At 32.6% G+C, this 22900-nt stretch overlaps 1 protein-coding gene across 8 annotated transcripts in view; it reads left to right on the plus strand.

The window, feature by feature from the left end:
- The window catches only part of PCDH11X (protocadherin 11 X-linked), a gene marked incomplete at both ends in the record, with an annotated part of 706845 nt that overhangs the window by 497247 nt on the left and 186698 nt on the right, over nt 1-22900 (plus strand). For all 8 annotated transcript variants that reach the window (XM_082680816.1, XM_082680819.1, XM_082680817.1 and 5 more), the window contains one exon: nt 9110-9308. In XM_082680816.1, the coding sequence (XP_082536942.1) occupies nt 9110-9308 (199 nt within the window). The remainder of the gene's footprint in view (nt 1-9109; nt 9309-22900) is intronic.

Raw genomic sequence — 22900 nt, forward strand, 5'->3', positions numbered from 1 at the left:
AAAAAGAGATCTCTTTACTTATTTATGGCAATAACTTAATGCTCCAATATTTTTAACTTTAGCATTCTGTCTGAATTTAAACATTATTACCTAATGGTATTTCCTAAAGTGTCACCAGTTCTTACTCCTGACCTTTATGTCATTTACTTATGGGTCACTTACCTTTTACTCAAAGATTTAAAAATATGTTCAAAATCATTCTTTTCAAAACAGATCATTTATCAGTAATGTTGGGAATCAGTAATATTAGAAAAAACTTTCAGACATCCAAGAAAATAGTCTATATAATTTCTAAGTACAACTATAATTATTGTATGTGTTGATCGCTTACTGAAGAATTGTCAGGGCATGCATGGAAAGCACTAAAAGATATTATTTCAAAATCTCATAGGAACTTCAGAGACCTAGAGATAACACTCCTCATTGAACATTGTAAAATATGACCTACTGTATTTTGTAGGATCTAATCTTTTCAATTTGTGTACCTTAAACCAAATTGTAGAATGCACTTCAAGAACAAGTAATTTTGGAAGATTTATTGAATTTAAACATTAATTAAATTCAGTATTGGGCCTGGAGTTCTTATATTTAGTTCAGAGTATTATAAATGAAGTTGTCTCAACACCACAGAGCTTAAAGAGCTTCTAAGTACAAATATATTTCAGCAACATTTTTTCCTCCATGGCATCAAATTCATATATTTAATTTTAACAGTTTTATCATTGAAGTTGTCTTCTGTGTCAATAAAAGCAGAATTTTGTATTATAAAGACTGCACCAAATAATAATTAATGCTTATTAAATCAAATTGTATTATTATTTATCATTCATATATACATATAAACTGAAAATACATTTTAATACTTATAATACCATTGGAATTATCTTTGTTTTTGTTCAGAACAATACTGCATGTTAGCATGATCAAGTTATAGAGAGATAATTTTATATCTATGAAGTTTCTCACACATATATACACACACACACAGTCATCATTTTATTCCATGGTCACCTCTATGTTAATAATGTCATAGGTATATCATATGTATCATTCACCAAAAATGAGCAAGAACATTTCCTGAATGCAAAAGGAAATGTCTCATATAAAAATTATGAATTAATGACTAATTAGACTACAGTCTGACATTAGAATCCCATTATTCTAATGACTCAATTTATTTTAAAATGTCAAATTGTCTATTCAAAAATATTTAGAAAATTTAAGCAGGACTCCTTGTTTTCTTTTTTTTCCCCTTGAAATTGTAGTCAAAGGATTCTGTAATGCAACATCTGAGTCCTATCTTAGACCCACTGAATCAGAATATTTGAGGGTTGGATCCTAGGAATCTGCATTACTAACACATCAACTAGGTGATTTGTATGCATCTAGTGTTTTCTAAACCACAGAATAGCTGGTTACATTAGCTGGCTAGCAATTTTACCAAAATTGAATGCCGTTTTCTCCCTAATTCCCAAATACAATGAAAAGCAACAAAAGTAATATTACAATAGGTCCAAATAATGTATTTAAGGTAAACACATAAGATTGATTTGAGGGTTTGGGGTTAGGAAACAAAATATTTCACTAGTTTCTATTTCATCCTCAGTTTAGATATATTTTAGAAATATGTGTATATAACTTTTTTAAAGCAATGAAAAGGGTAGTGCCATATCAGTTTTCTCTTGGTACAGTAGCATAATATTTTTTTCACCTTTTTAACTTGTAGATCACTTTGAGGTTATTTTTAATACCATTTGTGTGTGTGTGTGTGTGTGTGTGTGTGTGTGTGTGTGTGTGTGATAAATAGAATATAAGGGTGTTCTTGTTTGTATGTAAAATAAATAGAGGGAGGTCTGCTTTTAGAAAAATATATCTGTATAAAGAGTTGCACAATAAAAGAGTACAGTAATACTACAGATACTAATACTTTGCAATTCTTCTTCCTTCCACCCTCAACTATATTCAACCCTACATTGCTTACTGCTACCTTCCATCACTGACAGTTGTTGCTGGAAGATGCAGCTATTTTAATTTACTCTTTGATTACCAATGGGAATTATAGAACTCCAAATATTTTTTAAAGAGTGACAAGAGTTCAAAGGGAATATTGGTCTTCTAATCTCATATATTTCCAGGATGTTACCCATTTTACCTGAGTAGCAGTTGTTTTTGATGTGCTCTGATGAACACCAGGTAAAGAAGATGAAGTTAAACATGCTTTATGTACACTTGAAAGGGTCTAAAACAAACAGGTTACCAATGTTTGGTACAACGCAATAAATAAATTACCACCATGCCAGCTGATGTGCACTCTTCAGTTTTATTAGGAAAATTTTCTAGGTCATTTTTATTTTTAAACTGGTATTTGATCACCATCACATAGTTTCTTGTTGTGATTTCTACTAACATTAAACAAGAGAATATTTTGTTCCAAGTGTTTATGCAATTAATGAAAATGCCAGGTTTTTCATCTTTCACTGTATACTGCATAGTGATTCCAACCTATATAATTCAAGTCAGAAACCATCTGTTGCTTGAATGACATTTGGTTTGTTTAAAATGCATCAATTAAGCAGACATGTTGTGTAACTACAGCAATGGAAGAATTATTTTGCAAATATAAAAGGTCACACCAGAGACAAAGCACTGCTCAAAGCAAAATTTGTGGCTTCTGTCTTGGAAACACATTTTCAAACAATTTAACAACTTGAAAATATTAAATGTTGACTAATATTATGAAAAATAAAATGGTTATTTGTATCATATGTGATCTATAAAGCCATCATCTCCTAAGCCCACATTATCACCAACAATAAAGTGGTAAATATTTAAGGTCTGACTTTGTTAATTACATAAATAAATTACATGGGTAAAAAGGAAAAGAGTAAAATGTAAACGATCTGAAAATACTGTGTCAGGGAGGAAAAATTTTCATTTACCCCTCTCGGTTCTTCTAGCTGGTCTAAGAATAAAATTGACATGAGGTAGACTAACAGTAGAAAAATCATACAAAAGTTTACTAACATGTATACATGGGAGAGACTCAGAAGAACTGAGTAACTTGCCAAAATGGCCGCAGCCCTTACCTTAAATACCATCTCCAGCTAAAGACAAAAGAGGATGTTGGATGGGAGAGGCAGTAATGGGAGATGACCAAGCACAGCACAGTAAACAAGAGTAAGGTTGTTATGCAAATTTAAGCCATTGAATTCTCCATTAATAAGAGTTTCTAAATCTTCAGGTACAGGGAGGGACACACCCTTACAAATGGAGATTTCCCTTACAAATATAAATGTTTCTTATAAAAGGGTAACTCCTACTTGGTTTTCAGTTTTTCCCGTGTCTACTGCTTAGAAAAGAACCAGCTTAAAAAAATTAATATGCCAAAGAGACATATTTCAGGGTGGCAAATTCTGCTCCTCTACAGATGCCAAATTAAGTTGGAGATTTTAGCTTGGAATAGGAATATTAGTAGATGAGGCTTAACTATCTTCAAACACTGGAAGCCTTGTCATGTACAAGAATCACACTTATTCTATATAGCTACAGAAGACAGATATAGTAATAATTGGTGGAAATTTCTCCTTCTGTCAATGTTTTTATTTCCAGCAGCTACCAAGAGTTCTATTACATTTTGAGCCGGAGAACCAAATAATCAAAGATGTTAAACTCAAATAAAAAAGCAGAGTAAGGCAGACATGATTCTTAGCATGAACTTACCTGTTAAATATTTTAGCAATTCACATGCCTTTTTTTTTTTTATCTTTCTTACTTCCTTGAATGACTGTTTTTTGAATAGTTTGAGGTTACCAGATAACTGCTTTTGGACAATGAAGGTCCTATGATGATTTATATGTTTAAATGTAAGTCACTAAATCTACATGTGGTTAGCACCAAAAACAATGTAGAAATGTTTCATCTATTTTTTAAAATTGATACTTGGGTTTTGTCTTAGAGACCATTGCAATGGCCTGGTTTCAATTTTAATATCTGGTTTTAATTTTTGTACACATGCCAGTTTCAAAGCATGTTAGGTTTTCAGTTTTGTTCTACTTTCATTGTTAGTCACACAATTGTAGTTTCTGAAGCATTGTAGATTCAAATTCACAAAACTCAATTGCCAATTTAACAATTCATCATAGTACCTATCTACAAATAGATTATTTCCATTTTGATTAAGCTGAAATGATTCATGACTCAAGGAAAGATGCCCTCAAGAAATGCCATGTAGTCTTCTATCAAATGAATATGTCTGACAATTGCCAAAAATTAAATAAATAAAATAAAATTTTAAAAATGACCAAGTGCCATGAAAAAAAATCATGGCAAAATAGAGCTAAGAGAAGATATGATTCTGGAGAAGATCATGAAGAACTTCCTGCATATGCTAGTAATAAGTTATGGTATTAAAAAAATAAAAGCCTTGAAGGGTAAACATTTCAGGAACATAATGTGAAAGGGAAAATGAGAAATTATACAGACCTTTCAAATTTTATGAAATGGAACCCTGAAAAAACAATCAGGTGAACTGATATATCCTGCAAGATGACTTGAGTTGGAAACGCAGGAGGCTTTATAACTATAAGTATAGGGTCAAATAATAAAGGACTACTATAAAATATGTCATCTGGGAGTTTTTACACTGGGAATTATGAGCTGCAAGTGAGATATATGTGCTGACCATGTAATGCTGGTGAAAATTTCAAGTTGAATTTCTAACTATTTTCACATTTAACTTTATAATATATTGAGTAATTATAAATTCTTTTGCAAAGAGACAGGACCCATGGGAAAATGGAGATTATCTCTGACATTCAGAATGAAGCTGTTGATTATTATAGAATAGGGGAGCTCAGAAGCTTAAAATGTGTTAGTTTGATATCAAAAATGTTTTATATATGAATCAAAAACACTCTTGCATATGGTAATCTTTAAAAAATAATAACCCTATCTATGATTACCCTTTCTAATCAGAGTTCCTGGTGTTGGCAGTGAATCTAAGGTAGACTGGGTCAAGGTATATTAGAATTGGAGTCAGGGGGAATGCAAGGATGTATGATTAGTTTGAAAACTTTGACAGGTAATTCTAATGAGCCCTCTAAAACATGATACTCAAGCATTCAATAATGAGATTCATAGGCTGGCCTATCTGTATGCAGCCTCTTTGCTGCCAGATTAACCTTTCTAAAATGCCACTTACATCATGTTATGGAAATGTAACAATATTCACCTGATATTTACTATGGAATTATGCCTTCATGAGGTATAATGGACACAAGAATGTTGGGAATTTGATAGTTTGCCTGTAAATGATTCATCTAGGTAACACCAATATTATTTCTGAGCATTCATACATTTTGGAATTTTGATTGATTTGAGGTAAAAAGAAGGCATGTAGATTATAGGGAGAGGCTCTCTGTCGACTTTTCTCTTACTGGCAGAAAAATAACTAGACTTTCAGTACAGACATTTATTCATGAATAATCCAGGATTTGTTTCCATCCCGTAAAGGCACCATTGCAATCAATAGATTGCTTTAATTTGAATGCCACAGCTTCCTAGAAGAGTAGCAGACAGACAAATTATGACATGGTCATTAACGTAATAGCTCTTTTATATTGCACAGTAATCATCGTCAACACTTGAAAAAAGGGAATTATTTAGTCTTCTCTTTGAGAGACCTAAGGAATGATTTTCATGAAATAGTTAATATTTCTAAATATACTGGATAAGAAAAATACCTCTGTATCTTGAATACGTCCATATTATGAATCTGAGCAGAAAAGTGCCATCAGAGATTAGGGATTCATCCATTAAAAAGTAAAGGGTAAATGAGTTAAACCAGATTGCCAAAATTTACTACAAAGGATTCATAAATTGTTAAGTTCATATAATTATTTTATGTTCAGTTCTATCTAGAAGTGTCACAAATTGCAAAATGCAAGTTTAAGTAGGAATCATTAAAGTAACCCTAGGAAAAAATAGTTAGCTGTTCTTTTCCCATTAAAAATTAAATTTTCAGAAGCCTTTTGAAACAATTCCTTAAAAATTAAATTCTAACAATTTCACCTAAGGAACTATTTCATGGAGATTTTGTAAAATGATGGACAACCTAGTTAATCACCCATGTGCCAATAAACAGCCTCTTGTGAATTCACTGAATAAAGAAATAGAATATTACATTTAATCAATGATATTTGAATGCCTTCTATAGATTATAGAAATAGGTAAAAAAAATGCTTTAGACTGTAAACTTTGAAACTGTGAATTGAGAAATAAATCAAATCCTCAGTATGCAGTTGAACTTCAGACTATTTTAAAATGATATAGAGCCATTAATGACCAAACAACATACCTTGGTTTCCACTTGAAGCATTCCGATATTTGTTAAAGTTAATATAGACAAGAGAGTTTATTAATATGACTGAAATCTCAAAGGTGTATACGTAATAATGTCACATATAAGAACTGCATTTCAGGAACAGGATGCTGGTGCTTGTGGTGTTTTACGGGCATTCAGGAAAGGACAAAAAACAGTTGTGTTCGCTAAAGGGAGTCCTTACCAACCCATTTATTCCCTCTTATGTACCCTTAAGGGGATTCAATTTATGAGTATCAGAAGAGTTGGGGGTCAATACGTGACCTGGCTAATTACAGATTCACTCTAGGGCATTCTTTTGCAAGGAATTTTAGTTGTTACTAGTTACAGGTGTCATAGGATGGGATATCTTTTTGACTTAAATTGCCTTCTTCTTTTCTGTGTAGATAAGCAATTGAACCCAAACCTCATTTCTCTTACATCTGGAAGTAATATATATATATAGGCCCTACTTCTATCATTTGATAGACCTTTACCTTTTATTCACTGGCAATTTTAATTCTGTTAGGGTATATGACTCCATGCTTAACTAGCACATGTTAAATTCTAGATTCATTTATTTTTGTCAGCAGTAATTATTTTCCTATATATAGATTCTATTATCTAGGTCTAATACTTTAAAAAAAGCTAAATGATAAAAATACTTGAAATACCTGACTTATGTCTTAATAGAAAATTAAAATACCTCTTAACAGTTATGCATTGTAGTGGAACAACTGTAAATTAGTCTCATGCTTAACTGGCTTATTTTATATACAATGACTTTTAAATTTATGTGTTAAGTATTATTTTGACTTTAAGTTACATATAATAACTGACTGTTGATAAATGTCTACAATACAATGTTTCAGGCATTTTTAAATACTGTTTTTCCAGTTCTTGAATTTTTAAAAGTTTTGTGAGCATAAATGCTTATATCTTACTTGAAGTGGCTGAAAATATATTCACAACTATAAGTAATTTTTGGAATTAAATGGGGTTTAACCTATAACTAAATGAGCTTATGGCTTCTTAGAGAGAGAACAGTCAAATGCAGCTTTGCTGGACAGACAAAATTAGCTCACTGTGTCCTCACATGGAAGAAGGGGAGAGGGAGGTCTCTTGGGCTGCTTTTATAAGGACACTAATCCCATTAATGAGGGCTCCATCCTCATAACCTAATCACTTCCCAAAGACCCCACCTCCAAATGCTATTATGTTGAGGATTAGGTTTCAACATATGAATTCTGAGAGGACACAAACATACAGTCTACAGCAATACCAACATCTGAAGAAATGGCTGACTGTCAAGCCTGAACCTGTGAAAGTATATGCACTCTGTCATGGAAATTTCTAGTGCCTAATTACATGTACCCTTTGATATGTATAAATTCCTTAAATAATTATCTCTAAATTGCATCTTTCATGCTACTAGTAGTTAAATGTTTTGGTTGATCTATTGTTACATAGCAAACTATCCTTAATCTTTGGAGCATAAAACAAAAATCAATTGTACTTAACATTTTTTAAGTCAGGAATTTAGGTAGTGCACAGCAGAGATTGCTATCTCTGCTCTACAGTGATTGGTATCTCAAATGGAACGGCTCAAATATCTGGAGATGGCTGGGATGGATGGCTCAAAGGAGACCATAAGCTATAATGTCCAGAATGGATTATTTACATACATATTTAGCACTAATCTCGAGTGGTTGGAGCAGCTGGGCCTCTCTGGGTATTGTATTATACTTTCTTTTTATGGAATTTTTCCACATGGGAAGCTTGAGCTTCCTCACTGTATGGCAGTCTCCAAGTAGTCAGACTACTTTCAACTCAGCTGATTTTCCTGAATGAGTATTCTAAGGGAGCAAGGCAAAAACTGTGAGATTTGGTTACACAGGGCCTCTCCATATTCATTGTGGTAGAAGACTACATAAGGGTCTGAATACCAAGATGTGAGGTCCATTGTCAGGACTATCTTCAGAGACTAGCTACTACATGTAGCAATACCGCAAACAAAATTACTGCTACATCTGGTGGAGTTACCACACTATTGGATGTCATGAACCAAATCCTACATCTTTATATATTGGCATGTATAAGTTTTTTATATTCTGCTATAATTACTATAAGAGATGATCCCTGTAGTTTACTTTTATAATTATCAACTGTTATCCATACCAAGTAATTATTTTTATTGTTTAGAGTGTAGAATTGATTTAAATGAATTCCAATTCAAAATCTTGCCCTTAAGATTCTTTGAAAAGATGATTTGTAATTTTAATTTATAAGCCTACATGATTGAATAAATTTGTATTATTATTTACTGTTTCTGCCCACCAGAATCTTACAGATATAACAGTAAAATTTCATTATATTTATTCAAGTTTATTATTCAAAAAATGAAATCTTGTCAAATTATAGTTAAATAAATCCATGTTCAAATGATGATCAGAATATCCAATGTGCTCAAATGTCAATATGGGTGACAGCCTCTTGCTTTAGAACAAGTTAACTTTTATTCTGCAACTGGATATGCCCTGTTAAAAAAATATAATAAAAGCAATTCTGCTGCCAGGTAAAGCAGGTTTGAACACAGAGCTGACTGTTCACAAAAGCCTGAAATCGTTCACAACTCAAGATAATATTAATGTGACTTCACTAGATAGCTGAAATAATACATTTTCTAAATTGGATGTATTAAGCAATTATTCAGATCATAGCTGAAACCCTGTAATTTTCTGTCTTTTTCAGTCCCAGCGGCGTGTCACATTTCACCTACCAGAAGGCTCTCAGGAAAGCAGCAGTGATGGTAGACTAGGAGACCATGATACAGGCAACCTTCCCAGCACATCCCATGCCCTGCCCCTTGGCTATCCTCAGGAGGAGTACTTTGATCATGCTGCACCCAACAACCGCACTGAAGGGGATGGCAACTCTGATCCTGAATCCAGTAAGTGATACCTCTCTAGTCCTGCAGTATAAATGGGCTTACTGTGTTTGAAAATCAAACAACTGCAGCCATAATAACATTGGCCATTTAATTATGTTAGTAACACATTTTCAAAAAGTAAAAACACAGAATTAGGTGGAAGGCATATATGCAGCAGTTTATCATTTTTGAAATATGTGATCACATCTACTTTGAAATTTACTATGAAATTTGAATAGTCATTTTGTTTAGACATAGAGTTTTCCATTTACCTATACATACATATGTATTTATATGTATATAATCAGCCAGTTTATTTTATTCATTTATTTCTGTACAGATAAAATATTTTTATAATTCATATAAAGTATTTTCTAGATTTTATTTTTAATCTTTAATAGAGATAAGAATCATAAACAATTAATTATTTTTTGAGGAAATAAGAGATCCTGACTCCAAGGTAGAAGAATTGGTCTGAGGTTTTCAATAATGTATTGAAACCACATGCCTTAAGCCATGTTACTATTTAGAAAAACATTTAGATTTGGTCTCCAGACTGAAGGTATTAAAGGATATATTTTGCACAATCCAAAGATGTTGAACTCTTGAAAAGGATCATGAAGTTGATACTAAATAGAGTTCATTAAATTTATTATCTTGAACATGTATCTTGAACATCACTACTTCCTCATAATTTTGGGAAATACAAAATTTGGTAAGATTATACATATCTCAGAAGATTCTTGTATTTGAAGAATTATAAGTTGCCTCAGGTATGTTTTATGTACATAAATCTGTGTAGGTCCAAAAGAGCATATATGTGATAGAGAAGAGTCATAGGTATAAAACAAGAAGAAAAAAGGGACCACATAACATATAAAATAAATATAAAATAGAAATTTTGTAAGGTATTTTGAGCATTATGGATTGTATAGATATATAATTTAAATAAACCTCCAGTTTTGAGAACAAAATGGCTTCCCCACCATTGTATTTTATTTATTTATTTATCCCAACATTGTATTTTAATCTCTATTTTCTAAACTCAAAAAACTAAGGGAAATGCATTGGTTAAAGATCAGAATGTAATCTAAGACTAAGCATACGGAACCAATGACAGCATAACAAAATTTTTCTCTCTACAAAAGTAGACACTGGATATTAAAAGTGTTTTCAATATAAACATTTTAGAGACTATTTAGACACCAAATTCAGAAAGTCCTAAACATCTGTCTCTTTATTTAATTTTATACTTAAAACAATTTATCAGCATTCATTCTGAGGATGAAAAATTCTTCCATAATATGCAATACTAATCTACCTTTCATTTACTTATGTATAATATGATATAGTGACTTCTGGTAGAAATACATGACTGTGACTATATCTTCTGCTATAATGAACTCAGAGCCAATTTCTAATAAGAATATGGTCATAAGTTACAAATATGCATTAAGCAAAGGTATCTTTGTTCTTTTTTACTTCATAAGTTATTATTGTAATTGTAGGCCTATCTCTGCCTTGTTAACGGATAGAAATATATAGATGAAATAAGCATCATTTTTATAAACTAGAGAGAATTGATTCCTTTGCGTATGATGTGTTATTAAACCCTTTTCTTAGAGGATTGTATAGCAACAATTAAAGAATAAACTCAAAGTAAGCATCCACAGTGTGGATCTAACCCTGAAATAAATTTTCAAGCCGAATGAGACTAAGATGGTATATTATTGATAGTAATAGGGGCAGAATTGGTATGGGCTAGAATCTATTATAAAACATTTAAGGAGCTTCCCTGGTGGCGCAATGGTTGAGAGTCTGCCTGTCGATGCAGGGGTCACGTGTTCATGCCCCGGTCTGGGAAGATCCCACATGCCGCAGAGCTCCTGGGCCCGTGGGCCATGGCCACTGAGCCTGAGCGTCCAGAGCCTGTGCTCCGCAACGGGAGCGGCCACAACAGTGAGAGGCCCGCGTATCGAAAAAAAAAAAAATTCAAATGCAGAGTTCTTTACAGGACCACATTTTATTAGTAGTTAAGAGTGCAAGTATATACCTGAAACTAACATAATACTATAAATCAACTGTATTTCAATAAAAAAACTGCAAGTGTTAGTAACAATATAAGAGCTTTATTTATTTTTTTATTTTTTAATTTTTTTTTGCGGTACAGGAAACATCTTTTCAGGCAAATTTGATATACTAGTATTGTGTTAATTATTCATCCGAAAAATTCAATGAGAAAATACCATTCAGTTTGTTAGAAAGAATAATAATAATGGTATATATATTTAAGGGGCCAGTAGCCGTTACTTTTCCAAAAGATGTCACAGAAAATCATCTAAATCTATAATTCAGCAAATGTTACCCATATAAATGTTAATTAGGTACTTTTGTTTGTTGCCAAATTTGACTTCTTAAATCCTCCGATATTTTTTTAAATGCATTTTTGAGCAAAGCTACACATCAATTCCCATACCACAACAGAAAGAAAAGTGAATGGCTGGGCTTCCCTGGTGGCGCAGTGGTTGAGAGTCCGCCTGCAGATGCAGGGGACACGGGTTCGTTCCCCAGTCCGAGAAGATCTCACATGCCACGGAGCGGCTGGGCCTGTGAGTCATGGCCACTGAGTCTGCGCGTCCCGAGCCTGTGCTCCGCAACGGGAGAGGCCACAACAGGGAGAAGCCAGAGTACTGCAAAAAAAAAAAAAAAAAAAAAGAAAAGTGAATGGCATCATTTTGTTAATATTGTTATGTGAAACAAACAGGAAATGCATTCAAACTGAGAAAGAAAAGTTATGCTGCTTTTAAAGGTTAATTATCCACCCAGGCCAATTCTGTCTCAGCTGGTTATGTATTTGAAAGATAGTTTCCCAAACTGTGTTCATTCTTAGCCTGTATAGTAGTGTCAGTCCAGGGAGGGAAAAGTAAAATAAATAAATAATTTAAATCAGCTCAACAAACCTGAAGTCACGGATTTCGAAAGATAAACCAATCAGTATTTCTAGTATTTGTTCTGTCCCACCTGGAGGAAGGGACTGAGCTCAGTGCTCCTGGATTCTGAAGGTATAAAACAAATGTCTGCTAATTTTCATTGCCTTGACAATAGACAACAACATTCAGCTTTATCCATCTATTGAAATAAAAACAAAATCCTTCACATAGAGTAATATTTTTTTAAGCTAACAATAATATCAAATAAGTCACTTTTATTGATTCTCACAGGGAAATCATTGCAGTCATGAATACTGTCTGTGCCTACCAGCTTATTTTAGTCCCTGGTGTGTTATATAAATAATAGTGTATATAAATAGATTAGAAAGAATGGTTCCATCCAAGAGTTCAGCTGTCTGCCATTGCTTGGGAACGAATAAGGCACACTTGATAGTAGTTGTATACTAAATGAGCTTAGGCAGATATAAATAGTGATCTAGTGGCAGATGCTCTGTAATTTGTATTAATTTTATCACTTAAATTGACATGCTTTCAAAAACTCAATTTTTTTCTTTTCATACTTACGAAAGTTAAAATATATATCTTAATAAGAAAATGGGTGAAACAAATCCTACTGCACCATCCTATCATATCTAACTTTCCTATACAGGAAATGCAATCACCATACAAAGCAATCAAAAAGTGACATCTCATTTGGAGTATCTAGGCTTTGTGAAGTCAATGAAGGATTTATACTAGAGATAATCTAAAAAAAAAAAAGAGTCACAAAAGTCATGGATCAAGATGAAAAGTATACCTCTGAAGTTGGAAACTTGAAGACATTTACAGGATTCCATTTGGGTGACAGCCTTTAAGATGAGTGTATCTTTAGTATCTTAAATCTAATATGGATTAGATAGAGTTTTATCAGTCAAAAGCAGGCCACTCTAAGTAAAGCAATCTCTTATCTTGTCTTTTCTGTTTGAAAATGACAAGCACTAGAAGCTTGGCACAAGCTGCCAATTGAAAGCCAATGCCATAAGGTCTAGAATGTCAGTAAGCTTGAAAAACCACCTTCAGTGGCAGAGAATATGTGGCCTTCTCTTCACAATAAGCCTTCCTTTGTGTCTAAATTTTTATTAGGCTACCTATACCACATAATAAAGTTCATTTGACATTTATATTTCTGTTATTTATGAGCCATGAGGCAGTTCTTTTTATGACCTTCTTCTGTCTTTCTTCTGCTTTTTTTTATCTTACTCTTACTTCTCACTTTGCCTATAAGACAAGAATGTTTGCCATGTGTTCTTTTTTGTAGTTCTTTGAAAGATAATACAATCAGTCATGCAAGATGCAACTTTGGGGTGACTTGGACTATTTAGTAGTATTAGCCATATACCAATTTCTTGTCTTAAAATAATTTATAAATTTTAATGAATGAGAAGCACTATAGCAATATATTTTGTCCCCATGACACTTTTAAATTGTACAGTAACTTGCAAGTCTCATAACTGCTTGCATCAACAGAACACTCGACAACTAGTAAGTATATCAAGGAAATCATTAAATAATGAATAATTATAGATGATCTATCTTACCATGATTTCTGCAATTTGTTAATTTACATCTTTATCAAATGTTGAAGATTCCCAGTAGAGAATAGAAGTGACAGTGTTTGCTGAACCAATTTTTCCCCATTTTAATCAATAATCTTAGTAATTTTTGTCCCAGTTCCACTAAAATAAAAATAAAGTACATGATCATCTGGCACTTTATCAATCTTATATTGGAAAAAATGTGTAGGTTACATAAAAAAGTTCTTCTAAGTAGTATATATGAAATTAGCCTTTAAAAGTATATTTTTTGTCAGAAATTTCTTCTGTAATATGTATAGTTCTCAAAAGCAATGAGAAAACAGATGATTTTAAATATTACTTTGAGGTATCTATGTAAATCATACTTTTAAAAAATTTGGATGTTGACTAATAGTTTTATTGTAATACTTCATTTTGTAATCACTATCCATGAAATATTTTTACCACAGACCACAGTACATCAACTCATTTAGGCCATTATTTTGCATATTATAGGGTTCTAATTCAGGCACTGCAATTAACTAGCTATGTGGCCTTGGACAGGCATTTTAACCTACTGAATCTTCTTTTCCTTAGCTAAAAAATAAGGGGATTATACTGATCTCTAATGTCCCTTCTAGGGTCATAATTTTGTAACTATTAAAATCGCAAAATGTACATGTTCAGATGTTGCCATTTATATAGTCTTTGAAATTCAGAGCTCTAAGGGACCTTAATGCCATTTAGTCCAACTCCCTCATTATGCAAATGAGACAACTGAGATTTAAGCCTTTTAAGCAATAGCTTAATGTCCTAAACCAAGATTTAATGTTTATCATGTTCTAAACTAGAAGAGTCACTAATGTTGGTAAGCAGCTACTTTTTGTAATTTAAATGAAGCAACTTGTTGAGAATAGACAAGTATAAAATTTAAATATTTACCATCCCTCAAGGGGAATGTTATAATATATCCATATGGAAATATTTTTAATATATGTGATGAGGCCTTGTATTAAAATTTTAAAATGGTTCCCATTTAGCATCTTATAGAACTGAAAGGCAATTGAGCAATATGGACTGATCATTTCTAAAATTACTTAGTGCTAACCAATGAAAGTTTTATAGGGAAAATTGAAAACATGCTGAATCTTAATGATTGCTATGTCAGGAAACTAGCTAATCTTTACTATGATTATCTAACATACATAAATTTTGATTGTGTGTGTGTGTGCATGCATGTGTGTGTGCATACTACTTACAGAGCAAATTGGGATTAAAAATTAATTGTACAAAGTTAATTTCCTCTGAATAGGATGAAAAGTACATAAAAAGGATCTCAGGGGGGTGAAACAGAATGAATATGTGAACATATCCCTCATCCTTTCTGCTGAAAACTCAACTCTTCCTCCATTCTGAAATTCCTGTCATTCTATCCTACTTCAATTTCCTAGCAGAATGTTGAAGTTATAATTAACAGGGAAGTGATTTTGATAGACTCAAGTCTACTGAGTTAATAGTGTGCCGTATAGTAAAATATTTGGAGAAAACATTATAATAGTCTTTTATGGACACTGATCAGAACTGTAGATAAAGGCATGATAACTTTTAGAGCTATAAAGCAGCTGTACTCTGCTCAAACTTTTAAATTATGTGAAGAAGTTTGTCTTACCTAGAAAGTATGTTTGCTTTTATTTATACTAAATTGATGACATGGAAGTTAATCCTCTGGATTGAGAAAATCACATTGAAATTAAAAAAAATATTTTGAGAAAAATACTTTTTGGTCTTACAAATAGCATTATTTTTACAGCTCAAAATTATCTAAGCATGTAAAATATGATGATTTTCATTTGACTTTTTGATATTCTACTCCTATTCTTTGGCTCATCAGCAGTGTAGCACAAGGCTCACTGGCACATTATCATTTTTGTTTTAATGGCCTAGTTTTCCAGGGTTGGGGTCAGGTCAGATTTACTTACATGTAGATCTATGCATGGAAATTAATCCAAAACTGAATTGCACAATTCCTTCTTAATTGATGGTTCTATTCAACTACACCCTGCTTATCTCTTTTCGAAACATGTGTTCTCATAATGTATAAATACTTCTTTGCTTTGATTTGAAGGAGAAGCCAATTTTGCAGAGGCACGTACATGTTGTCTAAGTCATTTTAAAGAATGTAGCAAATTAATCTTTAGCAAATTATATGACTAAGTTAAATATTAACAAGAAATTCAGGGATTCTTTGCTTAATTCAAACTCCAGTTACAAGGATGCAGTACTCATCTGAGATGTTTTTGAAATATGAATGCACCAAAGGCCTTTTCAATTGTTGGATTATCATGCTTTTTATTGAGCTGTTTCTGTTTGTTTTTTCCTAGAGATCATTTTCTATAAAATGTAGTTTTACAAGTTTAGAACTATTACAAACATTGCAATACTAATGTTTTGTCCTCTTCTCCAGTGCTGATTCTGAGTTGAATTGGACAGGAGAACAGGATATATCAAAAACTTCACACAGGTATCTGTTTTTATTCAAGTAGAAAATTGGAATTTGGGGATTCAACCAGAAGTAAATCCAAATATTGAAATTCCAATGAAAAATCCCATCATATTGAACTATTAAGACTTCCCTTCTGAAAGAACTAGCCATTACCTTTTTGCAGAACAACTTAGCTTCCAAAATATAATATCTGAAATCCAAATATCATGAGGAAAGATCTTAAACACATTGAACCCAATTCAATACCCATGTAACTCTTTGAAATATCCCCTCAGGGTTTCAAAGGATATGAACTGTGGCTAAGTAAAAAAACCTTTCATCTAGAAAGATCCCATAATACCCAATAGTCTGAAATGAATCTGTCTATACATTATCACTCAATATAGGAAAAAAGCAGATTGCTTTTAGGACAGAGAGTGAAAGACCACGGCATAGGTAAAATTAATCACACATTTTAAACTGAGTTTTCTGAGCTGTTTCAGCAATACTATTTTTGCAAAAAGAAAGAAATATTGGAGCAAATTCAAGCTAAGACCTTAAGAGACTTTGATTTTTAAAGACATTGATTTTCTTTGTTTGCCCACTCCCAGATAGGTTTTTTTTTCCTGAAATTGAAGAATTTTAACTCTCAGAAGATTAAAAAAATACATTAAGATGAAGTGCAGATATGTTTTGTCTTCTCCCATTTCTGTTTTAGTCTCACATCTACAAGTGAGCCTAGCTGCTGTTGTAATATGTATGATTAAATAATTAGTTATGAAAAGAAGCATTCTAATGGGATGGGGCCAGACTACTTGATTAGACTCAGTCCTGCAACTCACTAGCAATATGACATTTGACAAGAAATTTAAGTTCCCTGTGACTCAGTTTTCCTCATTTTTAAAATGGCAATGATAACAGCTGTCTCACAGAATTGTTGTATTAAAGGAGTGTGTGCACATGTATCTGAGTATATACATATACTTAAAGCATTTTACAGGATTTTTTCTTGGGATAATGCATATTCTCACACAGTACTTTCCAAAGTTTCATGCACACACATCACTTGGAGATCTTGTTAAAATGTAGACACAGTAGTCTGGTGTGGGAAACTGAGGTTCTGCATTTCTAACAAGGCCCCAGACAATGTCGATCCTGCTAGTCTGGGAACCTCACTTTGATTAGCAAAGTTCTAACAAATGTGTTGAGTAGCTGACCAAAATAGAGATGAGGGAGAGCAGTGCAACAATTAGCCATGATGAGTTAAGGCATTAAAATAACTCATGATGATTTGTGATAAAGCCTCAGTGGAGGTTCTGTTATATTTTAAGAAATATCAAAATTTACTGTATTGGAGTTTATATTGTATACACTTTGGGATAAATCTTGTACCGAAGTGTAGAAAAGCCTTCTAGATAGTTTTGAAGTGTTAGTATGTACTCACTTGGTTCTTCAACCAAAAGATTGTCTTTCCTTACTGTCTCTTCATACACACATAGGTACACACACACACATGCACATACAAGTGCACACATCTTATTTTTTTGACAATTCCAATTTGAAAAACAATATTCTATTTATATGTCACCATGTCATCTAGGTGAGGATAAATGCTCTTTTTATTCTAGGTGTGCAGCTATATACAGGCTCCCTATTTCTGGGAAACTTATCAGAACAACAGGGCAGAAAGGGCATTAGCAAAGTAGAGCACTAGCTGCACAGTCAACTAATCGACTCAGCAAACATCTTATATGCACGTGAAGTCATTAAGCTTCCCATTACACACAAGCTGATTAAGAATCCTTCTGGATCATTGCTCGTGTTGATGGTCTGATTTCTGTGAACTATTATCAGAATGGGGAAGATGAATAAAGAAGTCGAGAAAGTGGCAAAAAGTAAATGCAAAGAGACAGATAAGTTTCCTATTGAATGTGGGGTGCTGTACTGTTTTATTTGACTACTTTTGCATGTATCCAGAAGAGTCTGTGTTTTGTGTATGCCTATTGAATCATAAAAAGGAAATGTCCTGTTGTTAAAGTCCTAATAGTTTTGAGAAGGCATATTTGCTTAGCAATTCAATGTGGATATATTCTCTGATAGGAACTTTGAGTAACTGCTCATTATGTGTGAGTTTTATTTCTTTCTTTATCTCATTGCTCACTAATATATCCTAGTTTAGTTCGAAAGAGTGAAGAATTATTGACTGATCATTTGTTCTTGCATCATGTTTTATTATTATCATTCATTTTCTTTGCAATCTTTCTCCGTACTCTCCCCCTCCTAGTTTGTTTTAGGAGGCTCTATGCCTCGAGTCTAATGGACATAAAATGAAGGGAAGTCTGTGATTTTAGTATGCATGATGCTTTCTGAATATAGATGCTGAGGGAAATTGTAGGCAGATGTGTTTTCATCTCTTATGGTATATGGCTTTTTCTATTCCACAGTAGGAATCAAAGACAGCCAAATTCTATTCAACATTGTGACTTATTTGAATTAAACCTTCACAGAGTTTAAAATATATTAATGATTTTATTTCAAATTGTTTTAGAATTTTCAAATTAACTATTAGAACTTTTCCCAGAAATGAATAGTTTAGGATCCTATCAACAATAGCAGCAGCAGCAGCAATAATAATCATACAGTCAAAAGTAAAATGTTCATGTTGAAATTTACAGAGTGTATACTCTTCTTTGTAAGTGGGTGGATTGATATGTTAGAAGGGGTAAATGGAGAATATGTTACTGCTGATTTGTAGATCAGGCTTACCCTCACACTCCTTAGGCATAAGTGCAAATAAGTATTCCTCCCCAGGGTGAGGATTGAACATACTGAAGATAAAGCAAACTAACTTACTCTGAGCATGAAGAAATAAAAAGAATACTTGCCATTTTTATAACTTCCCACCATTTTCAGAGACATAAACCATCTTTAATATTATGTTTTTTTTAACTTTTTTTTTTTTTTTTTGCGGTACGCGGGCCTCTTACTGTTGGGGCCTCTCCCGTTGCAGTCGGAGCACAGGCTCCGGACGCGCAGGCTCAGCAGCCATGGCTCACGGGCCCAGCTGCTCCGTGGCATGTGGGACCTTCCCAGACCGGGGCATGAACCCGTATCCCCGGCATCGGCAGGCGGACTCTCAACCACTGAGCCACCAGGGAAGCCCAATATTATGTTTTTATTGCATGAATATGGCAGCCCCATGTTTTTGCTCCATTACAAAAGCATTTCATTGTAAATCATGTTTCTTAAATGCTCTGTGCAATGCCTGTATTATATGAGACCAAGCCATTTTATTGGAATATTTTAAGGTGATTTATTGCAAGTAAACCCATGGCAAAATGTTATTTCTTAAAAAAAAAGTCATAGGTGAGCACAAAAATATGTTTTTAATCAATGAAATTTCTTTTAAAGTATTTTATCTTGATATAAGTAAAGAAACTTCTGTATATCTGGAACACTGAATGCCCTATCAAGACTTCAGTTTGTGCTGATTTATAACAAGTAATTATCTAATGAAGACAGTGTTAGGCATGTGTGAAAGTTATTGAAGCAATGATTTGCCGTTTTGACAAATTACTGTAGATCAAATGATAATGCCTCATTTATATTCTTTCTCTTCTTTCTTGAATCTACGTCCTTAAGCAAATATAGAAATGGCTTTTAAGGAAAATACTCATTTGCATGGAAAAGTAAATGGCACTTAGATGGATACATGAATTAATCCTTAGTGTCCTCTTTCAGTTACTCCTTCCTGTTTTTGAAGGAAAGAATAATTTTCTTATCAAATTAATAGATACATGTCTACTTGTATAGACATGGAAAGAACAAGGTTAAGGATAAGGGGGACAGAGATATAGAATCTGTCAATAACTCTTTGTGCCCTTAAAGAGGTCAGTTATTCTCTTTAGGCCCATGTCACATATTTGTAAAATAACAGGCTTGGAATGACTCTATAATTTTGTTGTTCAATTTTCCCATACACAATATTATATTCTGCTTAGGTAGCAATTTAAAAATTCTCTACTTTTTTCTGTTACATTACCTTAATTTGTTAATGTTGGATAATAACTATCACTAATACCTGTTATTCATCCCAAACGATTGAATTTTAATTTTCTTTTTTAGCTAACAAAATAGTGTGCGGTGTTAAAAATATAATAACTTCAACATGAGGGTGAAATCTTTAAATACCTCAAAAATTCACCAGCTAAATACCTAGGAGAATATCTTACCCAGGTTAAGCCTTAAGGGAAATTCTAGTAGACCAGTAGGTATGATATAACTTTAGAAAATATTAGAGAAAATAAAGAAAATATTTTCAGTGATCACAGGCAGCAACAAAACATTTTTATTAAAATATCATTAAAGTATTCTACTATACATGTCGGTTTATTATCGATGATTCATAGGTACTGAATCAATCATGTATAAATTTAGGGAGATAGAAAATTTCATAGGGAATTCTGATAAAACGTAAGGTGCTTGCAGTAGAAAGTATTACCTAAGGAGAATCATTAGAATTTGAGAAATATTTATTTTTCCATTTTAACATTTTACAGCATAACTCAATCCGAAGAAACTATTATTTTTCATGAACTATTTAATTTATTTACAAATACAGGTGACACTCTGTTTTGTGCTGCTTTAAAAATAGAGGGAGTAGTTGTTGGTGAAATGTTAAATAAATAGTCTACATCTATTATCTGCCCTATAGAATTGGCTCCTGAAGCACACCATTCCACTGCTGCCCACTATCTTATCAGAAATACCTAAGGCTTTTATGGCTTTTTCTGTGGATGTTTTGACCACACAGCTTTCCTTAGATCTTAACACCAAATTTCACAATTGCTTCATAGGCAAATACAAGATGAACAATTAACATTGTTTTTTCAACTGATTTTACTGCATTTCTTCTTTTATATGTGTTTACAATTTCAGACATTTGCCAAAGCAGACGCATATATATCATCTTTCAGTATTTTCTTTCATTGGTTGGAGAAAGTATCATCTAATCAAATGTTGGGATAAAAAATACTTTTTCTCCCTGTAAACCTGCTGAGGGCTTATACTTTTCATGGGTTAATGATAAGCCTTACCTCTCACCTGCGGGTTGGTGAAAAGAGATTATTATTTCATTAGATTTCATTCGGATGGGAAGGGAGGATGTATGTAGTTAAAGACAAAGTTAATTACACACTACTTTCTTTTTTAATATACTATGAAAAGACTTGCTTCATTCAGCACAGGCCTACTAATAATGTTTAAGATTATGTTTTTGTTGGAAGATATAGTACAGGTAAGAGAAAGTAAAGAATACCCTTATGTGAACATAGGCTCTCACTGGGAACAATTAAGTACTCTATTTATACAACACAAATACACACACACATATATATATTTTAAATTATGCTATGTATTTTGTGTTATTTCTGCATTGATTCACAAAGTTCTTAAGGGCCCATGGAAATAATATATTAAAGACTTATTTTACATATCTGACATAACCCTGAAGCCAAATCACTTTAAAATATCTTAAAATACATTAAAATATTTTTTCTAAGAAAAGTAACACAATATGCTCCAAAGAACTTGTATTTTGTTCTCAGGCCATTAATATGATGAAGGTATGGTGAATTCTTGATAGAGTTTTCAGCACAATTTCTCATACTCTTAATACTTACCATCCAAAGACTAATACAGAGGTTGCACCCATTGTCATGACTTTGGTTTAATGGATTATTTGTAAGTTATGTACTTAAAAGTCTTGGGACTTTAATCCAGGTTATGCTATCCATCATGTTTAAAACCCAGAGCACTATGAAATTTTCAGTAGAAATGATGGTAGGTTCTTTAAGTTTGTAAAGAAATTTTAGTTTGATATAATATCTTCCATTTTTAAATTTGCATTACAGAATGATAGCTAGACTATCATTACTTCTGATAACTCAATATTAAACAACAAAGTCACTTTTTCTCTGAGACTATGGCTTACTTCTGATGTCAGCATTACTTGTAAGGATGATCACTGAATGTATTTCATATGATTTTCAAAAAATACTAAATGTCATTATCTGTAAGGTTTGTTTCTCTTCTGCTTATGTTTTAACTCCATTGAAAATTAGTGGCAAGTTTTACATTAAAACCTACCTGACAAATATCACTCATACATAATGTAAGAAATAAATACCTTGGGTAGGAAGCTCATTTTTAAAAGGGAGGAAAATAAAGGAAATAAAAATCATAGCTAAAATATACCTTAAGAAGATCAAGCTATGGTGCTCACTTCTATTTTTTGCACATTGTATAGAAACTAAATTTCCTTTTGAACTTCTAGATTCCTTTTTCCAATCTAAGCATTTATCAAAGGGAGAGATATAATGATGATGAATGATTTTAGTAACTTATTTTATACATATAACAACAAAACAAAACAGCAGGTTGAAAACTAAATGTACTAGATTTTTATAGATTATAATTAAAGGTGAATAGTGCATTTAAATCCAGGAAATCTTACTGCAATGCCTTTGAGTTACTGATAATAGCTTCCAGAACAAAGTAATACACTGAAGAAATGATAAACCATAAATTACTAATAAAATATAACAAGTCCATTTTTATGCAATTTAA

Source organism: Grampus griseus, assembly GCF_964374135.1.
Source record: "Grampus griseus genome assembly, chromosome: X".
In the NCBI taxonomy this organism is placed as follows: Eukaryota; Metazoa; Chordata; class Mammalia; order Artiodactyla; family Delphinidae; genus Grampus; species Grampus griseus.